General features: G+C 46.1%; 1 protein-coding gene across 3 annotated transcripts in view; it reads left to right on the top strand.

Annotated features, from left to right (window-relative positions):
- The window catches only part of CHAF1A (chromatin assembly factor 1 subunit A), a 270,727-nt gene that overhangs the window by 41,857 nt on the left and 203,810 nt on the right, over positions 1 to 25,060 (top strand). For 2 of the 3 annotated variants that reach the window (XM_069216495.1, XM_069216494.1), the window contains exons 4-6: positions 9,506 to 9,550; positions 13,458 to 13,726; positions 18,671 to 18,731. In XM_069216495.1, coding sequence (XP_069072596.1) covers positions 9,506 to 9,550; positions 13,458 to 13,726; positions 18,671 to 18,731 — 375 coding nt within the window. The remainder of the gene's footprint in view (positions 1 to 9,505; positions 9,551 to 13,457; positions 13,727 to 18,670; positions 18,732 to 25,060) is intronic. The other variant, XM_069216496.1, reaches the window with a different exon arrangement.

The raw sequence follows: 25,060 nt of genomic DNA, 5'->3' as shown, positions 1-25,060 counted from the left end.
TCCTTCTTTCTTAAAGTTTTAAGTTTGTACCAATGCAAGGACATATACAAGCTGGTGCACCTTTTTGACTTAAAGAATTGGGTCACTGATTTGTTTTTATGGTGAACATATCCTACACTGATTCATCCCAGTTCTTTTCAATTTTGTTACTCTCAGGATTGGACAATAGTTTAGCAGAATGTTTTTCCAAGCTGTAATTTTTTTATGCAAATCATAACAGCTTGTTTGCATGCTTCTGCATGTATTTGCATATGACCAGATGGCACTATGGGAGCATTAAAAGTAGCCTCCGTTTTTATTCTGTAAATGTGTATGCATTTTTATCCTGGAGCAACTGTCGATAATGCAGTATATGGTCCTAGCTCTCCCCATTCCCATTGAACATGTGATCCTCTTGTGCGCACTCCACCTTAGTTAAGGCTGTTCATTATTGAATCAAATGTAGATATCTGAACATCTTAAACATATAGATACAAACCTTACTATTGCAGCACATATCTTCCTTTCCAGTTCATCCACGTGGGAGAGATCTTTAATGCCTCCTGCCAGGTGATAAGCATCAAAGAAGAGGTGTGACTGGTAAGGGTGGTTAGATAATATAGATAATAAATGCTGGAAAGACTGCAGTGTGCTCGGGGATAATAGGCTCACTGTATATAAGTTAAACTTAGGGGGTCATTCTGACTCCCGCCGGGCGCGGTCACCGCGCGCCCGGCGGGAGCCGTCGGAAGACCGCGGCGGGTATTTTGAGTTTTCCCCTGGGCTGGCGGGCGGCCTTCAAAAGGCCGCCCGCCAGCCCAGGGGAAAACGACCTTCCCACCATGAAGCCGGCTCGTAATCGAGCCGGCGGAGTGGGAAGGTGTGACGGGTGCTACTGCACCCGTCGCGTATTTCACTGTCTGCTATGCAGACAGTGAAATACAAGCGGGGCCCTCTTACGGGGGCCCCTGCAGTGCCCATGCCGTTGGCAATGGCACTGCAGGGGCCCCCAGGGGCCCCGCGACACCCCCTACCGCCATCCTGTTCCTGGCGGGCGAACCGCCAGGAACAGGATGGCGGTAGGGGGTGTCAGAATCCCCAAGGCGGCGCAGCATGCTGCGCCGCCTTGGAGGATTCTGACGGGCAGCTGAAAACCGGCGGGAGACCGCCGGTTTTCCTGCACTGACCGCGGCCAAAGCGCCGCGGTCAGAATGCCCTGCGGGGCACCGCCGGTCTGTCGGCGGTGCTCCCGCCGACCCTGGCCCCGGCGGTCTGAGACCGCCGGGGTCAGAATGACCCCCTTAGTTCCTTGAGGAAGTCAGACCAAGGGCGTCCAGGGCCAGTCCCCTTGGTGGCGTAGTTAAAGTGCCATGTCAGTGCCCTAAAACTTAACTGTCACAACCAATTAAGGCCAACAATAAAAAAATAAAAAAAATAACTGGCCCCTGCTGGCCTCCCTGCAGAGCATATTTAGAACTGTCCGCCACCCTAAGAGTGCAGATTGCCTGTCACCCATAACCAAAACAGAAGTGACACTGCCAATGAGAAATCCATTCCTGACTTGATAGACTATAGGTTTTGTCAGATGCAGAAGTTCTGGATTTACTTGGCGAGTATGAGAAATTGAGATATAGATATAGAATGTGTATATGTAGCTTTTTTTTTTTTTTGTTTGCTATTGCTTTCGATTGACATTTCCTCCTGACTATCTTACATAAGTAATATAATCAATGTTGTTCAAATTGTAATTGAATGCAGGATCAAGCTAAAGAATTTCTGAATTGCAGACTTGAAACCAGTATGTACTATAGAATCGGAGTGCAACAAAGCTTACTTTGTAGATTTAACTAACTGGTACATTTTGTCACACAATATTGGAGGGAGTTGAGGATTGCAGACTTGAGGAGCAGTGCTTTTTTCAGATGCAATCCTTTTGAGGAAGGTATGGGATCTATCATTGAAAACATTTTCCCATACTTGGAATGTTTCAAGTCTGGTTACTTGTGCTTTTATTATTTCACCATTGGCTCCCCTTGCTCCACATTTCAAAGTGAACTGCATCATTTACAAAGTCGTCACAATCAGAACCTCCAATTATCTTGCAGACATGTTCACAACCTCTGGTGGTTCTTGGTACACCTGCACCCAGGGCACCTTCAGACTAAGTCCCTGATTACAGTATGGCAGAGAGGGTGTACCCTTGCAACGACGATGGAGTATCCTCTCTGCCAAACTGAATCTATGCTCGCCTCATTTAGAGTTGGGCCAACTTAAATATGCCAGAGACTACTCAATCTTTGCTGCTGACTTCCTCCCTCAACATTGAAGGTAGTTGGAGATTTGGCCATTTAACCATCTCCTCTATTTAGAGTAGCAGAAAAACGGGCAGTTTTTACTTTCACACATCTCCATCCAAAACGTAGCCTTAAGTGAAAGTAAAAACATTTAAATGACTCCCACGCCATGGAAGGAAACATTTTGCAAATAAGTCACTTTTTTTTTTTCTGTATTAAAAACGTTTTTTTTTTCTTTCATTAAGGTATTGAAAGTGTGCAGTATAGTGCCGTCTTATTGACTGGGCCACACAGCACACTTTCACTGCATTCACAGGAACACCTGTGATGGCAGTTCCTGCTAATGTAAAATGTCCACTGGGGTGGCAAACCTCTCTAAATCCGAAGTGTGGCTATCCATCGGAGCAACAGTTTAATCCAGTATTGGAACTTTCATAGATTCACATGCTTGAATTCTTCCCCGTCGTCGAGATGGGAGTCCCCGGTGGAATATACAACCTGGGCCTGAAAATGTACATATGCAATACATGGTCTAGGCCTCAGTAGAATAACCTATCACAGTCATTTTGTAAAATAGACCCAAATTCAAATTTGAACCAATCCGATTGCCTCACCCCATAGAACCTCCTGTGAGGAGCTGCCTTTCCTCCGATATTCCACTGCATGTGGTGCTGAGGAGTCTCCTTTGAGCTCTTCTCAATATTTTCTCTCAGAAGATCTACTACTTCAGTTCTGGGACATTTTATTTTCTTCTCTGGTGCTTCAAACTGGCTACCATGTCAGACACATCAAGGAAAGGCCTTTTTAGATCCTGTGCCTCTTGCTTGAAGAAAAAATTATACGTGGATGATCCACATGAGGAATGCTTATATCCCAGCCGTAAGACGAAGGACTGCAAAATATGTAGTAAATTCTCTACAAAGACTTTGAAAGATAGAGAGCGTCGCCTGCTGTTGTGGCTTCAGAGGAAAGACTGGCCACTCAGCCCCTGATGAGGACAGTGCCTCCTCTATTTCTGATCCTAAAACACCTGTTAAAAGAAAGCAGGAGGGCTTGGATATTCAAGAGCCACCTAAAAAAATGGCACAAAAATCAGCTGGGACATCTTCTAAAAGTCATAGCTCTCTGCAAAGGAAGAAAACAGGCACAGAAACCCTAAATAAATCATCAAAAAAGACTGTTTCCGAACCGGCTACTCCACCTCCTAAGGTTCTCCACTAGTTCAAGAAGCTAAGTTCAGCACCGTCAACGACTCTCGTCGACTACTATTTCATCAGTGATGCCGGTTGTAGTCACACTTTCAGTGGCAGCGGCTGCAAGATCCTCGTTGGCGACGCTATCATCCTCGTCGATGGGACGCCCCATTTCATCAACGCTATTCTCGTCAACGACACTCCCGTCGACAATTGATTTCACGACGATGCTCCTGTCGACGGTGCCTCCATCGTCGACGTCACCTCTGTCAACGACGCTTCAGACGACACCTCTGTCGATGACTGTACTATCGTCTTTGACCACACCAATGTTTCCAGTGACTATATAGTCAACGCCTCCGTCGACTATCAAAACGTTTTCAGCAAAGCGGCAGAGACCATCAACATTGCCATTACATCAGTCTGCGGAGCATACGCAGGAGGCTTTCCAAGACTCATTTGACACCGTCTCACATCACCAAGCAAGGTGTCAAGACTTTTGCCATCTTAGTTTTTAGATGGCAACGATGATGATGAATCAGATCAGGACGCATTGTTTGGAGTAGCCAGGAGTCCTTCCCAGTTGCCTGTTAAATGTCAGGATTACTCTGACTCCTATTATGATAATCATTATGATCCAGTCCCACAGCACCAAAAACAAGGAATGGTATGCTTGCCTTCTGGTCTTGCTTCCGACCTACAGGCCATGCTTACAGATTATAGGGAGCGCTTCCATCCTCAGTCGGCAAAAGATCCTACACCAGTGGTTACTACACCACATACTCCGGTACCTCTACCAGTTCTTCCTGCTGTGCCGCAAATTCCTCCTCAAGCTCCGGAGTCTCCAAGCCTTGTAAGACGAAGTTCTTTCAGAGCAGGATGAATGGGAGGATTATGTACTCCTGGCACCCCCTTCACCGGAGCCAACTGCAGTTGAATCACCTCCAGAGGACATTGGATCTTTTCACGGTCTATTAAAAAAAGCGGCTGCGCGTTTTGAGCTCCAAATGCCATCAACACAGAAGGATTGCTTCTTATGACTTAAAGGAGCCGCATAGGAAAGTAGTCAGTCAGATTAATCCCTATAATAGATCATGTATGGAAACCAGGATTAAAAATTATGCAGAACCCCGCGACTGTGCCAGCGGTATTGCCAAAGCTGGACAAGAAATATAAAGCGACAGAGGACACCCCTGCTTGTCTGGTGGGTCATCCAAAACCAGATTGTCGTTTCTCAGGCTGCCCAGCTCTGCTCTAGAAACCCTTCAGCACCTCTTATCTGCACCTCCATACAAAGATGGTAGGTGCCTTGCCAATATTGGAAAAAGATTCTCTTCCATGTCTGCCATTGTGGTCCGTGCCGCAAATTCCCTTGTGCTACTGGGCAGATATGACCGGCAGCTATGGTTGGACATTTCACACTCTGTCGACGATCTTCCAGATTCCAACAAGTCGGAAGTGAGATTTTCATTGAAGGTCAATGCACTTCTGCAGAGGTCATCTACCGTGCTTTGGACATTGCCGCCATGGGGTTTCGGCTACTGGCTGGTTCTGCTGTCCTAAGGTGCCAAGGGTGGCTTAAGACCACACATTTTCAACTGGATGTCCAAACTAAGATCCTTGACCTCTCTTATGATGGGCAAGGCCTTTTGGTAAACATGTGGACGATGCTCTTGAAGCAATCAAAGCAGACACAGATCTGGTCTTTAGGATCTGGTCTTTAGGATCACAGCAGTATAAGCGCACACCATTTCGAGGAGCCAGGGGTAGAGGCCACTCTTTCTTTAGAGGTGGTTACCAATCATTCAGGTACCAAACTTATTCCTCTCAATACCAATCTTCCAGACCCCAATACCATCAGGGACAACCTCCAGCGGCGGCACACAACAGACCTCCTCCTAGAGGGAAGTCGGGGAGACAATCTAAGGACCCCTCCCGCAGGCAATGCTAGCCTCCAGGGGCCAGCTACCTCTCCTTCTTTGACAAATCATTTGTAATGTTGCCGTCCGATCATAAACGACAAGTGGGTTCCTGACATAATAGCTTATGGTCATCTGCTAGAGTTCACTTGCATGTCCCCTGAGACTACGCCTTCTTGGGAACATCAACAGCATCTGCATCTTCTCCTCCTGGAAATAGATGTCATGTTATCCAAAGGGGCGATAGAGGTAGTCCCTTATTCTCAAAAAGGAAGCGGTTTTCATTCTCGCTTCTTTCTCATCCGGAAGAAATCTCGTTTGTGGAGACCAATCCTGGATCTGAGGCAGCTCAACAAGTATCTAAAGAAGCAATCCTTTCACTGGTGACATTGAAGGATGTTTTGCAACTTCTCAAGAGGGAATTTCATGGCTTCCCTAGATTGCAGGATGCCTACTTCCACATACCCATTCACCCCGAAACACAGGAAATTCTTAAGATTCATGTTAGCCGGCCGGCACTTTTAATTCAAAGTGCTACATTTCAGACTCATCCGCTCCCCGTATTTTCACAAAATGCTTAGCCCCTGTTGCAGCATATCTGAGGTGCTTCAAACACCAGATATTCCCATATCTGGACGACTAGTTACTGAAGGCCACTGACTTCCACTCTCTACGCCACACTCAAGTCCACGTTACACCTGTTACATCAACTAGGTCTCACACTCAACCGAGACAAGCCCCATCTTCAGCCTACCAGAAGAATAGTTTTCCTGGGAGCTATTCTGGACACGACTCAAATGCGTTTCCAGCGGAGGAACGACAACTCAAACTTGTTACCCTAGCAGATACAATTCGGAAAAGAAAGTTTCTTTCAGTTCGAAAGTTCAGATTGTTACTGGGGATGATATCCTCCTGTATCAATCTAGTTCCCCATTGTCTCCTTCCGATGCGCCCTCTGCAAGAAGAGCTCGACAAACAGTGGAAACAGATGCAAGGTTCCTTTGGGGACATCATACAGATAACAGCAAGGATCGTCCACTCCTTCAATTGGTGGTCAACACCAACAAACATCTCCAAGGGTTTAGGATTCTTAGCTCGGGTCCCTCCATTTAGGATAATAGATGCTTCGATGGAGGGATGGGTGCATGCCTTCAAGATCTTCAAGTGAGTGGCATGTGGCCCCCATCTCATGCTACTCTTCACATCAACCTCCTCGAGCTCAGAGCTGTGTACCTGGCATTGCAGGCTTTTCTGCCAAGTATCCAAGGCTCATCGGTGCCTGTTTGAACGGACAATACGACCACCATGCACTACATCAACAAACCAGCAGGAACTCATCTGCTGTCCAGAGAAGCTCAAACCATTTGGACCTGGTGCATTCAACAGTCAGTTTACATACAAGCAGAACATCTTCCGGGAGTGAGCAACACCACAGCAGACTCACTAAGCAGGCTCGGCACATCTTCCTACGAGTGGGAGCTGAATCAGAGGATGCTAGACACGAAATCTGGACCTGTTTGCGACTTCCTGGAACGCGAAATGTCGGTTTTATGCAAGCTGGCATCACCAACCAGGGTCATGGGGCAATGCCCTTTCAATAGCATGGTCCGGTATTTATGCTTACGCATTTCCTCCGATACCTCTTCTTTCTCAGGTCATCAGCAAGATCAGATCGGAACCCTGCCAGATAATCCTAATTGGTCCAGCCTGGCCACATCAACTGTGGTACACAGAACTTCTGTTGCTGTCTTTGTGTCCTCCCATCAGGTTAGCACCTATACCGGACCTACTAACCATCAGCCACGGCCAAGGGAGACATCCGGATTGTTTATGGTGTGTTCCTAATGGCATTCATCCGCTTTCATCTGCTCCAGAGCAGGTTTTACAGTATCTTCATCTGGCACGCTCTGGTCTTGTGCATGCATCTATTAAAGTTCACTTGGCTGCTATCTCCAGATATAGACTGCTTTCTAAAGGACCATCCATCTGGTCTCATAGGCTTATCAAGCAATTCATGAAAGATCTGTTCTGATCTTTTCCCCCAAATCAGAGCACCGCCTCCAGCTTGACAGCTAAATACAGCCCTGGGTCAACTAATGAAGGAACCATTCGAGCCCATTCATAAGTCAGACATTAAGTATCTCACCTGGAAGGTAGCGCTCCTCTTGGCTTTAACATCTGCTCATCGAGTAAACAAGATCCAAGCATTTACTCTCCAGGAACCCTTCATGAGATTTGCTGACGATAGTCATCCTACGGACAAAACCCTAAGTTTATACCCAAAGTGCCGTCAAACTTCCATATTAAGCCAGTGGTGCTTAAGACTTTCTTTCCACAGCCTCAGACTGGAGCAGAAAAATCGCTGCATTCCCTTGACGTCAAACAATGCCTTAGATGTTATCTGCAGCAAACATCCTCGATCCGGAAATCAAATCAACTATTTGTGGCATTTAGTTCACCCAGAAGATGCCATCCTGTTACTAAACAGACTATTTCTAGATGGATCTCAAGCACAATAGCCTTTTGCCATCAAAGGGCTGGTCGACCCCTGGACGCCAGAGTACGTGCGCATTCTACCAGGGCAGTCTCTACATCCTGTGCGCTCTTCTCTGTGGTGTCACTGCTTGACATCTGGCGAGCGACGTGGAGAACGACACACGCCTTCACGAAGCATTACTGTCTGGATGCTGAGGCGCTCAGATGCAGCAGTGGGTCAAGCAGTCCTTAGACATTTGTTCCGATAAGGTGAGCTGTTTGTTTTTCCTCCATCTGTTTCTGATATCACATTTTCTGTTCAGTGTTAACGTACCTCTTAAACATATTCATTTATGTTTCAGAAGGTTAACTTTGTTGCTTTGCATTTACCTGTCTTAATGCAAACAGTATCTTATGAGATGAACAGTGTTTGTCAATACAGAAAATGTGTTGGTTACTGCTTGCTAGTCTTACTCAAGCATATGAATCTATGAAAGTTCCAATACTGGAGTAAGAAATAAGTTACTTACCTGTAATAGTAGTTCTCCAGTATTGGAAGTTTTCATAGATTTATATGCGATCTACCCGCCTCCCTGGGGGAGGGGCGGGGGGAGCGCGAGCGCGAGCTCACCTTCTCTCTTTTCACATTGTTTTTCATTATTCCAGCACTTATGCTTGGAAAATCTGAGGGAAGGCAGCTCCTCACAGGCGGTTCTAAGGGGTGAGGCAATCTGATTGGTTCAAATTTGAGTTTGGGTCTATTTTACAAAATGACTGGTTATTCTATTGAGGCTTAGACCATGTATTGTATATGTACATTTTCAGGCCTAGGTTGTATATTCCCCTGGGGACTCCCATCTGGACGATGGGGCAGTATTCAAGCATGTGACTCTATGAAAGCTTCCAATACTTGAGAACTACAGTTACAGGTAAGTAACTTATTTCATTTTGCTCAGTTAGCCACATGGCGTTAAGTCCGTACTCCAAATTTCAATATTGGTCCAAAGATGTCAAAGGGGTGGGGTGGGGGGTGGAGGGGGGAGAGAGAAACACTGAAGTTTACAAAAAGTGATGGATGGAATGCTTGATTAATTCTCAGCCACTGGTAATTATTAGGGTTATGTCCCAATCCATTTTTTTTTTTTTTTTTTTTTGCACACCATGCCACCTTAGTTTAGACCCAACCATATGCAAATGGGTTGTCACCCTGCTCCAATGAGAACATTCCAGCCTGAACTGCCAGGCCTGAACCAGAACACAACACAGGATTGCTGTGGTCCCTTCACATGGCAGTGTAGGCATGACTAATGTTAGAAGAAGGTTGCTACACTGATGTGATAATTTGAGCACCTCTTTGGGCCTGGAAAATGCCCGTCTTTCCTTGGATCACAGTTGAATAGAACAGAAGCACCAGAACCCAGGAGTTTTTCTTCATGTCCCATGCCTTGTGTTATGCACTGCATTGATATTATTTGGCTGAATGTCTGGGGGGGGGGGGGGGGGGGGGGGGTGGGGGGTTGCGGAAGGGGGTGGATTATTGTTTTAACAATATTATCAGTGATGGACTAGGCATGTGCCAGCATATTTGCTTTGTTGGAGTATTGCATAGTCTCATCCTCATGGTGCCTTTTAACTTCATTTATAGATACCCCTGAAAACCAGTAAGCCCTCATCGGAAAAAAAACTCATGGTAAGATATTTTGTTTTTGTAATAGCCATTTGTCTACCTTCTCTTTGGGATTTGAGTCACTTAATTTTTTTTTTTAGGTTGAGCATAGCATTGTGCAAACGCTGCTTTTCTGACGTGTTGGTATGTATCTGGGTTTTTAACCATGCCCATTGCACACCCATCAGGGTAACTCGTTCATGGGCTTGCCTTTGAAAAATCCTTTGTTTTAGTTGGTAACTGCTTTATGCTTGTCCCTCCATAGGGCGATTTTGTTACCACCTTGTCAATCGCCCCTGTTAAATGGATAATTGCACTTTTGTCAATAACTTTTACTGCGAGCAAACTTTTTTCCTTTTGTTTCTCTTCGCGCTCACAGTGGCGCTTTGAATTGGCTTGCTTATGTCAGTTGTTTAATTTTCATTTTCAGTTTGTGTGGCAACTAAAGTCCAGTTCGGAATTTACAACCCTAATAGCTCTACCTCGAGCAAATGCAAGACCTATTGCATTGCAAATGCTTGTTTTAGGTTGACTTCCAATACTGTTGGATGTGATGGACAGCAAAGGCCAGGGGGGAACCAGCACTGAACTGTTTATATTTTGAAAGAACCAGGGTAACAGGCAGCATTGCAACTCTTTGGGTGAGCTCATCATGATTTGCTGACCCTCTTGCCCTCTGTAAAGAAATGGCTCCCTGTTGCAGTTACCCCCCACTTTTTGCCTGATACTGATGCTGACTTGACTGAGAAGTGTGCTGGGACCCTGCTAACCAGGCCCCAGCACCAGTGTTCTTTCACCTAAAATGTACTTTTGATTCCACAATTGGCACACCCTGGCATCCAGGTAAGTCCCTTGTAACTGGTACCCCTGGTACCAAGGGCCCTGATGCCAGGGAAGGTCACTAAGGGCTGCAGCATATCTTATGCCACCCTGGGGACCCCTCACTCAGCACAGACACACTGCTTGCCAGCTTGTGCGTGCTGATGAGAACAAAACGAGTAAGTCGACATGGCACTCCCCTCAGGGTGCCATGCCAACCTCACACTGCCTATGCAGTATAGATAAGTCACCCCTCTAGTAGGCCTTACAGCCCTAAGGCAGGGTGCACTATACCATAGGTGAGGGCACCAGTGCATGAGCACTATGCCCCTACAGTGTCTAAGCAAAACCTTAGACATTGTAAGTGCAGGGTAGCCATAAGAGTATATGGTCTGGGAGTCTGTCAAAAACGAACTCCACAGCTCCATAATGGCTACACTGAATACTGGGAAGTTTGGTATCAAACTTCTCAGAATAATAAACCCACACTGATGCCAGTGTTGGATTTATTAAAAAAATGCACACAGAGGGCATCTTAGAGATACCCCCTGTATTTTACCCAATTGTTCAGTGCAAGACTGACTGGTCTGTGCCAGCCTGCTGCTGAGAGACGAGTGTCTGACCTCATGCGGTGAGAGCCTTTGTGCTCTCGGAGGACAGAAACAAAGCCTGCTCTGGGTGGAGGTGCTTCACACCTCCCCCCTGCAGGAACTGTAACACCTAGCAGTGAGCTTCAAAGGCTCAAGCTTCGTGTTACAATGCCCCAGGGCACTCCAGCTAGTGGAGATGCCCGCCCCCTGGACACAGCCCCCACTTTTGGCGGCAAGTCCAGGAGAAATAATGAGAATAACCAGGAGGAGTCACTGGCCAGTCAGGACAGCCCCTAAGGTGTCCTGAGCTGAGGTGACTCTGACTTTTAGAAATCCTCCATCTTGTAGAAGGAGGATTCCCCCAATAGGGATAGGAGTGTGACCCCCTCCCCTTGGGAGGAGGCACAAAGAGGGTGTACCCACCCTCAGGGCTAGTAGCCATTGGCTACTAACCCCCCAGACCTAAACACACCCTTAAATTTAGTATTTAAGGGCTTCCCTGAACCTAAAGATTTAGATTCCTGCAACTTACCGAAGAAGAAGACTGCTGAGTTGAAAACCCCTGCAGAAGAAGAAAGAAGACACCAACTGCTTTGGCCCCAGTCCTACCGGCCTGTCTCCTGCCTTCTAAAGAACCCTGCTCCAGCGACGCTTTCTCCAGGACCAGCGACCTCTGAATCCTCAGAGGACTGCCCTACTTTCAAGAGACCAAGAAACTCCAGAGGACAGCGGCACTGCTCCAAAAGAACTGCAACTTTGTTTCGAAGGAGCAGATTTAAAGACCCCTGCAACTCCCCGCAAGAAGCGTGAGACTTGCAACACTGCACCCGGCGACCCCGACTCGACTGGTGGAGAACCAACACTTCAGGGAGGACCCTCCGGTGGCTCCGAGTCCGTGAGTAACCAAAGTTGTCCCCCCCTGAGCCCCCACAGCGACGCCTGCAGAGGGAATCCCGAGGCTCCCCCTGACCGCGACTGCCTGAACTCCCTTTCCCGACGGCTGGAAAAGACCCTGCACCCGCAGCCCCCAGCACCTAAAGGAACGGAACTCCTGTGCAGGAGTGACCCCCAGGAGGCCCTCTCCCTTGCCCAGGTGGTGGCTACCCCGAGGAGCCCCCCCCTTGCCTGCCTGCGACGCTGAAGAGATCCCTTGATCTCTCATTGATTTACATTGCAAACCCGATGCTTGTTTCTACACTGCACCCGGCCGCCCCAGTGCCCCTGAGGGTGTACTTTTGGTGTGAACTCGTGTCCCCCCCCCCCCCCCCGGTGCCCTACAAAACCCCCCGGTCTGCCCTCCGAAGACGCGGGTACTTACCTGCTGGCAGACCGGAACCGGGGCACCCCCTTCTCTCCATTGCAGCCTATGCGTTTTGGGCACCTCTTTGACCTCTGCACCTGACCGGCCCTGAGCTGCTGGTGTGGTGACTTTGGGGTTGCTCTGAACCCCCAACGGTGGGCTACCTTGGACCAAAAACTGAAACCTGTAAGTGACTTACTTACCTGTGAAAACTAACAAAAACTTACCTCCCCCAGGAACTGTGAAAATTGCACTGTGTCCACTTTTAAAACAGCTTATTGTGTTTTATGTGAAAAGTATACATGCTAATGAAATGATTCAAAGTTCCTAAAGTACTTACCTGCAATACCTTTCAAATGAGATATTACATGTAAAATTTGAACCTGTGGTTCTTAAAATAAACTAAGAAAATATATTTTTCTATAACAAAACCTATTGGCTGGATTTGTCTCTGAGTGTGTGTTCCTCATTTATTGCCTGTGTGTATGTACAACAAATGCTTAACACTACTCCTTGGATAAGCCTACTGCTCGACCACACTACCACAAAATAGAGCATTAGTATTATCTCTTTTTGCCACTATCTTACCTCTAAGGGGAACCCTTGGACTCTGTGCATACTATTCCTTACTTTGAAATAGTGCATACAGAGCCAACTTCCTACACCCTCCGTATTACATACTACCCCCACACTGTCCGCATGGTTGCTTAATTGTATGGCAGTGAATAAAGTTCTGAACTGAGCGTCCACAATGAGTTACCTTATGACCTTGCCTTGAAACCCAAAGTTTCGAAAAAGTACTGTTTTACATGCCTGTTGCATATCACTTTTTCAATCTGAAAAATTAACTAATCATAGTTCGAAAAGATTCTTAAATCAATAGGAACTGTTATTCTTTTCCCTGAAAAACAAGCCATTTCTCTATGAATGAGTGTAACTAAACTGTTGCATGAAGGTTTGTGGAGTTGGACAGCCTGGCACTTCAGGTGCCATTAAGCAACCAGGTTTGAAGTCGACATTACCAAGGTAAATGGGAGCAGTTAATCCTGCGAGTTGAAAGGAATCCATTGTTAAAGCTCTCTTTCTCTTCAGTTCAGGCCATTCAGTCGTTTAAGTCTGTGATTATTAACTGAGTGATTAAGATTGTGATCTCACAGTTTATACAACACTGTCTTGGACTGCTTCATTTCAAAATGCCCTTTGTTGTGCCCCTTGCAAATAGGATCAAGAAGAAAAGAAGAAAAAAATGCAAGCTGAAAGAGAAGAGAGGGAGAGGTTGAAGGAGGAGGCCAAGAATGCAAAGGAACGTGCCAAAGAGGAGGCAAAGAGGAAGAAGGAAGAAGAAAAAGAACTGAAGGATAAAGAGAAGAAAGAAAAAAAGGACAAGGAAGAACAGGAAAAGAAAGAGAAGAAGGAAAAAGAGGAGAAAGAAAAGGCAGAGAAGTTGCGTTTAAAGGAGGAGAAACGCAAGGAGAAGCAGGATGCCTTAGAGTATGTTTACTTCATTAGGATTGAAGGGATTAAGTACTTGGTTTGAGTGTTTGCTCTTATGGTTTTGCTGCCATTTGCTGACGTTCTTGCAGCTGTTTGTTTCAGGGTTGAAAACTCCCCAATTTTAAAGTCTACTGAAAAAATCACTCACTTTCCTATGCAGGGCTTTGCACCAGATCCCTTTTCAAGCAAAGTAATATGGTAACAACCTACCACCCTGCTTGCTCCTTCTAACTAGGACTCCGCTACATTTCATCGTGTTTCCATAACACCGATATATACTCATGCAAGTTGCTTTTTAAGGGAAAATGATTCTCAGTGGATGCAAATAGAGGTAGAGACTGAAAGGCAATTCCAGTCTTCCTCATGCAGTTCTATTGAAGACTCCACACTATCCTCCTCATATTGAAGTATATCTAGGTAACATGCTGCATCACGAAGTGTCTAAGAGTCCATTGCTGCCAATCTCATAGCCAACGTCCTTGATGGAAAGGGCTTGTTAAGTCTGCAAAGATATCCGCATTGGGTGGTGATGTGCTTTTCTTTATTGCAGTGTAGCACAAGCATTGAGATGTGAGGTTCACTGGGCCATTTACCTGATTGATTTTAAACAGTTTTTTGTTTGCAGGATACTTTCTCAATTGTATGGAAATTTATGGTGTCTGTTTCCAGATAATGTGGCTACAACTCCTAGCAAGTTAAAATTGGTAGATGTCTACTTACCTCATCTTTTTAATTTTTCAATAATGAGCAAAGTTGAACATGGTGACACCAATTTCAAATTAGGAAGATGGAGGCTAAATGCTTTATAGACTCTCAAAAGGGGGTGAAGTCCTGAACTTGTTCCTAAGGTCACTTTACATTACATTCCACCATCCTAGAAGATAACACTCTGTCATTAGTGACATTAACAAAAAATATTATCTGCCTTGCATCACCAACTGTTATAAAATGAAAAGATAGCATGTTTCTTTTATTTATATATACATATATATATATATATATATATATATATTCAGAACCTAGAATTGTGGAGAAACCTAAACATTTAAATGTAGCTGCCAACCGTGTACTTCCCAAATGGACAATGGGTACTGAATCTTTAGAGAATCCTTTTACAGCAATGTACTGCTTCAATGCTAGTGCTGTCCATCTTTGTGTTATTAAAGTCGATCCACCTTCATACACCCTCCTCCCGTCAGTATGTTTTGTAAAAGACCGGTGACTGCAAATCATTGTTGGAGTGAAGCAGTGGGAAGAGTTTAAAATCTGTATAGCAATATATTGGCTACTGCCCTTATTAAATTTCAAAACCTCAACGGTTACAATATATAGTTGATTCAAAATCTCATCCCAAACCTGCTAATCCCAAGAAACCAGGTCCTGTCTTGAATGCCAAACTTCACCTTTTTTTTTTTTTAATACAAACAATTTTATAGATTTTTGAAGATGCAGGAAAATACACCACAGGGTAAAAGACATGAAGCGATAATGAGAGAAGGATTTGTCGTATGTAGGTAAGCTTGTATCTTAAGATTTAATCCCAGAACTCAGAGATGGCCTGCACCTGCCAGTTCCAAGTCTGTCGTGTCTCTGAAAGTTAATCGTAGTAGACCCATCCATTTCCCCCACACCTTGACATGCTTGCGTAGACACCATCTTGCCTCATAAACTGATCTATCTTGGCTAGTGCACCAGTCAGACCCTCTCCTCCACTTCAGAAGGGACGGTGTGCTGGGGGAGTTACAACAAACTGCAATGTCTTTTTGCCACCATCAGCGCAGTACCCGCAAAGTTTCTCTCTGCCCTCGAACCCCCAATCCCTTCCATCACCCCCAATAAAACCAATGTTGGAGATAATTGTTGCCTCAGCCCACCAGATCCTTTGCCAATAACTCGTGATTTGGGGGCAACCACACACCATATGGAAAAAATCTGCAGGTCTCTCCCTGCACTTAGAGCAGTGGTGGGGGGGAAGACAGGAGCCCCGCCCGATGCATTTGTACCGGAGAGAGAGAGAGATGCCCCATACAGAAAATTCTGTTGTATCTGCCTCAATCTGGATGAAATCATTATTGGCCTTGGTGCCATCCGTGTATCCCTCCAATCTGCCTTGTCCAGGGGACCCAGCCAACCCTCTCAACGGGCCCGCAGATGGTCCAGGTCACCTGGAGTGTTGTTGATTACCTTTTTGTAGAGCAGGGTACCCCCCCCCCCCAGTCAGAACCTTGGCCTTTAGCGGGCTATATTCTGGTATCGTATCGACCCACGGCAAGTGCACATGAAGGATGAAGAGCATGTCGAAGTTGGAGGTATTTGTAGAACTGTGTGTGGGCAAGTTGGTGGACCTTCTGTAGGTCCTGAAAGGTTTTCATAGCTCTTGCCCCGCCCCTCCCCCCCACCCACACAAACACATCTCCCAGCAGTGATATGCCCAGCAGATCCCATCTTCCAAACCCCTGCAGTTCCACAGATTCCCTCAGCCAAGTACCATGTCATAGAGGGTCTGCTGAATACGTACATTCTCCCAGCGCGTGTCGCAAAGCTGCCTGCCAGGCCAGGAAAGGCACCTTAGGTACTGGTTCCAAATCACAGGGAGTGGGGAGCCGTAGAGGAATGCTAGTATCTGGGGAAAACTTAGAGCCGCTAGGTCCGCCCAACCCCCATTAAACCAGTCATGTATGACCAACAGTTGAGTTGCCCAGTAGTACAATTGTATGCCCATTCCCCTGTCGTAAATACCCCGCTGAGAGCATTGCAGTGCATTGCAATGTCTTGTGCCGCGCCAAAGAAAGGAGACCGCCTCCCGGTCTACTGCTCAAAACCATGAGCTAGGGACTGGAAGCAGGAAGTTTTGAAGAGCGTACAGAAACCATGGCAAGATCATCATTATATATGAAGCCACAGGTCCCAAGCCATTTAATGGAAGGACTGCCATTTCGTCAAGTCCTCCTTTTCCCGAGTTGCCAGTGGGGTCCTGTTCAAAGCCCATGTTAGCTCAGGGAGAAGTCACCCAGACACCCAAGTACTTAAAACTCAGTTGGCGGATAGCAATCTGGGTCTGCCAGTCATAACAATCCCGTGAGGGGCCCAGTGGCACCAGCGCAGTCTTAGCCAGGTTCACTCGCAAGCCTGAAGCCTCCTCAAAGCAACACATTAAGTGAAGGCTCCGTGGGCCGGTTTCACTAGGGTTCGCCATATACAGTAGGATGTCTTCCATGTACAACGCCAAGCGACCTTCATACATCTGCTCCCAATTACACCCACAGTACAATGGATCCATCCTAATCAGACGTGCCAAAGGCTTGATTGCAAAAGCAATTAGGGGGGATAGGGGATGGCCCTGGCATGTCCCCTGGGCCTCAGAAAGTGGAGGAAAATTAATTATTGACCTGGGCTACTGGATTGATGTAGAGAGCTTGGAACATTCGACAGAATCTTTGCCCCATGCCCACCCGGATGAGCACTAGACATAAGTATTTCCAGTTCACCGCGTCAAAGGCTTTTTCAAAATCAGTAACAAGGAGCGCCAAGTCAGGGGATGCGGTGATGCCAAGGCTATGTGAAGATGATGTATAGAATGATGCGTACTCTGGTTGGCCATGAAGCCACGTTGGTCAGGGTGAATCAGAATTGGCAGGACCCTCTTGAGGCGGGTCGCAAGAATTTTGGCATAAAGTTTTGTTGTTATTAATAAGTGAGAGTCCACAATACCTGGTCGACGGCTGCGTCTTGGGGAGCACCACTATACTGGCTGTTTCCATTCCTTTAGGAAAGGATCCTACCAGGGCCACTTCTTCATAGAGGACCTGCTAATGAGGTGCCAACCCTTCCTGGAACATTTTGTAGAATTCCAGCAGAAACCTGCCTGGTCCAGGAGTTTTCCCGGCCCACAGTGACTTAATCGCCTCACATATTAACTTCCCCGTTATCGGCAAGCTTCTTCTCCTTAAATGGTGATTTATTTCAGTAGAATATATTTCATGTAGTTAATAATGTCTTGAATTTTAGAGGTAGAAAAGTAGTACATTTTTGTTTTTGCCTTTTTGAAGCTGTTATTTGAAATGTAATTAAAAATTCTCTGAAGTGAGTTTAATGTTTTGTACTAAACCAAATAAATGTTAGCAGAAATGAGAAAATACTCATCTGCTCCATCTCTTCCTCCACTTGGCCGCCTCATGCACTTGATTTTTCCTCAAAACTAGTAAAGCATACTTGGTGACAGCATATTTGACATCTGGAATGTTGTTAAGCTAAGGTCCCAAGCCTTTTTCATTTTCAGCCTGAATTATTTTATCCCTCTCATTGTGACACCCCTACACTGATGCTTTCAAGACAGGCTTCTTCTAATTGTTTTGGCCATGCCGTGTGCCCAGATCAAGCCATGTTTTGTCACAACCATAAATGCTTAGACCTGAAAGATCCCAGTACTTTACACTCAGTCTTTAGGATGTCACAGAACAGTTCCATTCAGTAGGCTTGCTTATCTTGACTTCATTTGTCCTGTGAGCACCATATTCATCTATGAAGTTCTAGCAAAAAGCCTTATTGCTTTTATCTTGGAACATAAATCATAAGTTCATTAGTGGGAAAGTAACTGCCCTGTGTGTGTTTTAATGAGATGTCTACATAGGCTTGTTTCTTGCAAGGTGTTCCTCAGCCCAGTACCTACTTAAGACTTGTGTGGAGCTTGGGCGATGTACAGTCTGGTCACAACAGTGTACCCATCTGCTTTAGAGACCCAGACGGTAATTTTACTGGTTACTGACCCAGGATGGGATATACACCATTCTAAGTGCTTCTTTTCTTTTTTTAGTTTATGCATCTTAAGTTTTGTGAACTTATCTTCAAAAACATACGTGTTTAGGCCCCTGTCTGCCACTTAATGTGTTACAGGCAAGGAGTAAACTGGTTGATTTTATTTTTGTTTAAATTTGCTTTTAGGGCCAAACTTGAAGAAAAAAGAAAAAAAGAGGAAGAGAAGCGCGCTAAAGAAGAAGAAAAGGTAGTGTTTTTTTTATGGTTTCCGGTGCTTCTACCTATGGAAAACTAGAGGACATCTTTTAAAACCCCCTATACTTACCTAATCTTGTATGACTGCTATGAACTGTTACATTTTACCATCCTCAAATTTTACTCCATCATGGCTCTAACATTCACATCCTGTGAGTACAAGATCCAGTAGTAGAGCCCTTGCCAATAAGGTCATGGCCAATTGATTGAAGACCATCATTAGTGTTCGTAGGTTGTATATTCTTGCTCTCTGGGATGAAACTGGCCTTTTTGGCAATATCGTATATAGCATAATTTAAGGAGCTTATAGGCCAGGTATCTTTAACATTTTCACTATTCAACAGTGACAGTGTTTGATAGGAGGCTCAGCGGTCCATCACTAAATTCAGTAATGTGCTTAACATGTAGTTAGTTAGCAGCAAAATAGTATATCACCCCAGACTGGAGAGGGATCTCCTGTAGCATAGTTGCATCCCTTTTATGCCAGTCCAGAAATGCCAAAACCCAGCTTCTTCAGATTGTTGAGGCTATGTAAAATCCAGCTACATATCCAGATTGGATGTTAGTCGTATCCCAGGGCCTTGTGTCTGTGCCAATAGTAATTGCTATATAAAATAATGCACTGTGTAGACCTGTGGTGTTAATTCCGCGTTGCATCAAGAGACTATCACTTAACTTTATGCACACAAACACACCTTTTCCTCCCTGCTGACACTGGCCTGAATCAGGGGGATAAAACACCCCTCCAGCAATGGGACACTGTTGTCCCTTCAACCTTTTCAGTTTTATTATGCATTGTGCACACACGCTGTGTGGCTGTAGTCTCGCAGCATGCCCAGCAATCTTATATAACAATAAATTAAAGGTAATGACTTTGATTCATCTACCACAAATGATCTACTTGTTTGCTCTCACATGAATATAACATTTCCTATATCCATCCAGTTCATCCCAGTCCCTAACATTTATCCCACACTATCTGCTACATTCTGAAGAGCAGATTGTAGTCCTTAATAGAAGGAGAACTATATAAACACATTTATTTACAATATAAGTAGCCAGGCTTTGTTGCTCCTTGCACCATTGTAATGGGAGAAATTGCCTTCCTTCTGAACGAGTACAGGAGGAAGCTCTAGTCTTTTTGCTATATCATCCTTCTCTATGAAGCCCTAAGCTTCAAGAAGTGAGCCTTCCAATTTAACTTTACTTGTAGTTTGGCTGGATGCAGCATTGCATATTTCAGGCTAAGATTTCATAGTTTCTGCCTCGTTTCCAGACAGGCTCTTCTGGCTTCTGAAGTACAGGGGTGGGGGGGATATGGAAGATACCCTCATATAGTAGGCCATCTTCTCTTCTTCAAAAACGAAGGATTGTCGCAATTTCTGTATTTGCAATAGGATGTCGCTATTTGACCAGCAGAGGTTTTTGGTGGCCTACGTATGGGCTACATCACAAATACTTGGTAGAATGCCTTTCACCAAATAACTACGATCAAATGGTTTTCCACAATTTTTACATGTTGCCATTTGTTTTGTTTCCGCTAAACCCAGAGCCCTGACCTTGTTACAGCAAAAAAAACTCCAAATGTACATTCTTTGAATGCATAATGCCTTTTATCAGCTTCTGAACTTGCACACTTGTAGCCTTTGCATATTCCTATGAATCAAATCTTCTTTCTTCCGGGTGATTTGGACAGTCAGGGTGTCAGTCTTGCCGGTAGATACTGTGGTTAATTAAGAAAAAGATCACCATGTCTCCACTAATATTTAAATCTCATGCTGCGCCACTAGCTTATTCTCCCTTTTATCAAACTAAAACTTACCTTGGCTTCAGCATTTATCATGCTAGCCATTTAGTACAAGTCAACACATTCGAATGATAAGGCTGGGCAGGTGGATCTTCAGACTTCAGGTGCAACAACCATGCAAGGTCACACAACAGATGTCATGCGCCCTAGTGCTTTCCTATAGGCCCTACTCCTTGCAGCTACTCAGTTTGAGTAGTGCTTTGCAAGGTTGCACCTCTCTTTATGGCTCCCTGGTCACCCCTTTATTCAACTGTGATCAGTGGTATTAACCTCCTTTGTTGTCCCCCAACTCCCATTTTAGCGCACCTGCATTCACCTCCAAGGACAGGATCAATCTTTCGCCAGAGTTGAAAAAAGGGGAGCAAATACATCTAATGAAAGTGGGGTAAAAATTCAACTCTTTGAATTCCAAAGTTTGAATCTGTGGTTGTAGATACACGTGCTCTGCATACTCCTGCTATCTGGTGTTGGGTCTGGAGAGGTGCAAGTTGTTTTTCTTTGAAGAAGTGTTCAAAGTCACAGGATTGAGTGAGATTCCTCCTCTCAGTGATAATGTGCATTGGCATCAAGTCATTTGCTAGATTGTTTTCTCTCAGTCGGTTTCAGAAATGTCTTCCTTCTGTATTTTGAGTTGGTCCGGTTTGAAATCTTTCCTCTATTTTACCCTCTTTCGACAGTATTTTTCGTTCGCCCTTCTTCCACCTTAGCGCTTGCTTTGAATTGCTGGTCTGGACCACGTGCCCTTAGGGGCATCTATGACCAACCCAGGCCTGTCTTCCTTGCGGCACCAATGGACATGCAGGCCTGATTGAACGGACTCCATTCTGATTCTGCCCCAAGTGCCATGCAGAATTTCCACACCGCGCAACACCTGGTGTGTAATATTTTTCTCCCCTCTGATCATCAAGAGGCTACCTGTGACACCTGCAAAACTCTCCCTTTGAAAGACACTTTGGGACCGAAGAGCATGTCGATTGGAAATGGCACACAAGACTCAGGATGACACTCTGGACATCTTTGAAGAGGAACGCACCCTGGGGTTTAGCCCCTGCAAGAGAAGGAGGCCCTTCTCACCCAGGACTCTTCTGACTCCGTTCAATCACATATCGAGAGCCATCGGACCACCTCAGCGCAACCGGTTACTAAAGTGTCCCCCTCCAGTCCACCACAAGACCCTTCAAAGACCCATTCTCAAGGTCTATGGTCTGCCACTACTGCTAGGCCATGGCCAGAACTGGAAGACTACTTTGGCTGCCCTGCCTTCTGGCTCTGCACTGAAAACTGCCAAGACCAGGCTATCGTCTTCGACCTCCTTTTCATCAGATCAAGAGGTTGTCTTAGTCTCAATCTGATCTTCGGCTCCGAGCCACCTCCACTTCAGTGCCGACCAAATCGCTCAGACCGAAATCTTTGGTGCCAAAATCATGTGACCAGAAAGACTGAAGCCAGTCTTCTGCTACCCCTTCTGTTGTGGAGCCTATGCTAGAGAATATGCGCCTCCAAGTCTAGGAGGATACAGGACATATTATTGCTTCACCACCTGTACTTCTTTCTATAAAGGAAGCTTTAATTCCAGAAAACTTTGGACACTCTTCCACCTAAGGAAAAGACCACTAAGTACGAGGCCACTAGTCCACAATGGCCTTTTCCACCACTGTTTACTGCACCACCTCCTCTACCTCCTTCCTCTCCACATCCCTTCTTTACTCGTTCTCTCCCTTCTCCTATTCAGGGAGATTATTCTGCTCAGGGTTCCTCCTTATTACCTGGGGAAAGTTTAGGTGGGCCACCGCATGACCCAGACCCTTACAATACTTGTGAACGTGACCCTATCCTCTCTAAAGATCCAGACTTCTGCCTTGCTTGCCCCTCACCAGCAGAGACACTACTTCAAATCAACCAGTAGTGGCATGGGCAGCTGCCTTCCGTAATGTACAATTACATAGAGACCCTACCCAATAGGACTTCCTTTTCAATACCCTTACTTCCACACAAAGGGATATTCAGTTCCTTCCAATGCTCCCAGACATGCTTCGTCACACTGACATTTTTAAGGAGACTGTCTGCTCTAGGGTTATCACCCCTAGAGTTGATTTTAAAAAGTACAAATCTGCTTCCTCTGAACAGATGGATAGGCTCGGGTCCCTCCTGACTCAATTATTGCTACCACAGCACAAAAACGTGATAATAGCCAGGCTTATGGAGACTCCTCATCCGAAGAAGGAGAGCAAGAAAATTGAGGCTGCAAGCCAAAGGGTTGCGGCACAGGCAGCTAGTCATTGGCGTATTGCCACTTCACAAGCATTGTTGGCCAGATACGACTGGCTCACTGGGATGAAATGGACTCCCCCAGTTCTTACCAGATGAGCACCAAAAAGAGTTGCTGAGGGGAAAATATTTTCAAATAACTCTGTTCGCTGTGTCCTAGATGCTGCTGACACAGCTGCACGTTGCATTAACACCAGTGTCTATCTCCGAAGGCACGCTTGGCTGCACTGTTCAGGTTTCCAGCTATAGGGTCAGCAAGTGGTCCTTAATATGACCTTTGATAAGGAGCATCTTTTTGGACCTCAAGTGGACACTACCTTTAAAGCTCAAATAAGACAGAGGTATAGCAAAAGCTGTGTGTGTTCTCGAGTCCCCCACACAGAGGCACTTTTCTTTGCCCCAGTATTAGATGCTTCTTCAAACCCTCCTCATCTGAGACGTCTACATCACACTCCAGACAGCCTCAAACTATCTACTTCATGGGCGTCTACAGAGGCCACTGGATTCAAGCTAGCCTGGCTGATGGGGGTGAAACCCCGAAACCGGTCCCAGGATGCTTGTTTCCGGTCCAGTGAGGACCTGGCTTGGCAGTTCGGTCTGGACTGTTCCCATGAGGAACAGGGTCAAGACTGATTTGCATATGGCTGGGTCCAAACTGGGGTGGCATGGTGAGCAAAAGAACGATGGATTAAACCCAGATCTATGACTGGGGGTGAGTGTTTGACAATGTTCAGCATTCCGTCCATCACTTGTTGTTTTTGCTTTGTCGCCCTAAGTGGGAAGGGTATGCCCAGACGTGGGTCCCGTGCTTCCCATGCCACTGGATTCAAGCTAGCCTGGCTGATGAGGGGTGAAACCCCGAAACCGGTCCCAGGATGCTTGTTTCCGGTCCAGTGAGGACCTGGCTTGGCAGTTCGGTCTGGACTGTTCCCATGAGGAACAGGGTCAAGACTGATTTGCATATGGCTGGGTCCAAACTGGGGTGGCATGGTGAGCAAAAGAACGATGGATTAAACCCAGATCTATGACTGGGGGTGAGTGTTTGACAATGTTCAGCATTCCGTCCATCACTTGTTGTTTTTGCTTTGTCGCCCTAAGTGGGAAGGGTATGCCCAGACGTGGGTCCCGTGCTTCCCATGCCAGTGGATTCAAGCTAGCCTGGCTGATGAGGGGTGAAACCCCGAAACCGGTCCCAGGATGCTTGTTTCCGGTCCAGTGAGGACCTGGCTTGGCAGTTCGGTCTGGACTGTTCCCATGAGGAACAGGGTCAAGACTGATTTGCATATGGCTGGGTCCAAACTGGGGTGGCATGGTGAGCAAAAGAACGATGGATTAAACCCAGATCTATGACTGGGGGTGAGTGTTTGACAATGTTCAGCATTCCGTCCATCACTTGTTGTTTTTGCTTTGTCGCCCTAAGTGGGAAGGGTATGCCCAGACGTGGGTCCCGTGCTTCCCATGCCACTGGATTCAAGCTAGCCTGGCTGATGAGGGGTGAAACCCCGAAACCGGTCCCAGGATGCTTGTTTCCGGTCCAGTGAGGACCTGGCTTGGCAGTTCGGTCTGGACTGTTCCCATGAGGAACAGGGTCAAGACTGATTTGCATATGGCTGGGTCCAAACTGGGGTGGCATGGTGAGCAAAAGAAGATGGATTAAACCCAGATCTATGACTGGGGGTGAATGTTTGACAATGTTCAGCATTCCGTCCATCACTTGTTGTTTTTGCTATAGAGGTAACACCATTAAAGGACAAGGTAAAAGATCCGTCTCCCGCGGCTCTTCTTCCACTGCAAAGCAGTGACTACCTCCATCTGACCCTTGCTCATTCAACACCTGTCGGGGGGGGGGGGGGGGGAAGGCTTCGACATTTTCATTCACAGTGGGGTCAATATCCTCATGGACCAATGGGTTCGCTCCATTATCCAGCATGGATATTGTCTGGAGTTAATCACCATTGCTCCCAGTATTCCTCCTCACACTCGCAGGCTATCTCAGGAACACCTCCCCTACTCCAGCAAGAGGTCCAATCCCTTCTTCTCAAAGGGGCTATAGAGCCCGTTCCACTACAACAAGGAACAGGAGTATACTCCCTGTATTGCCTGATTCCCAGGAAGGACGACTCAACTACATCCTATCAGAACACTTTCACATGGTTAAGCCAGGTCTGGTGACTTAGTGGACTAATGTGTCCACTGTAGGGACCTTTGTTTGACCACATGGTCACCGGTTCAAATCCTGACTGGCC

Source organism: Pleurodeles waltl, chromosome 12 (genome assembly GCF_031143425.1).
Source record: "Pleurodeles waltl isolate 20211129_DDA chromosome 12, aPleWal1.hap1.20221129, whole genome shotgun sequence".
Taxonomy (NCBI): domain Eukaryota; kingdom Metazoa; phylum Chordata; class Amphibia; order Caudata; family Salamandridae; genus Pleurodeles; species Pleurodeles waltl.
This window is presented reverse-complemented; position numbering and strand designations above follow the sequence as displayed.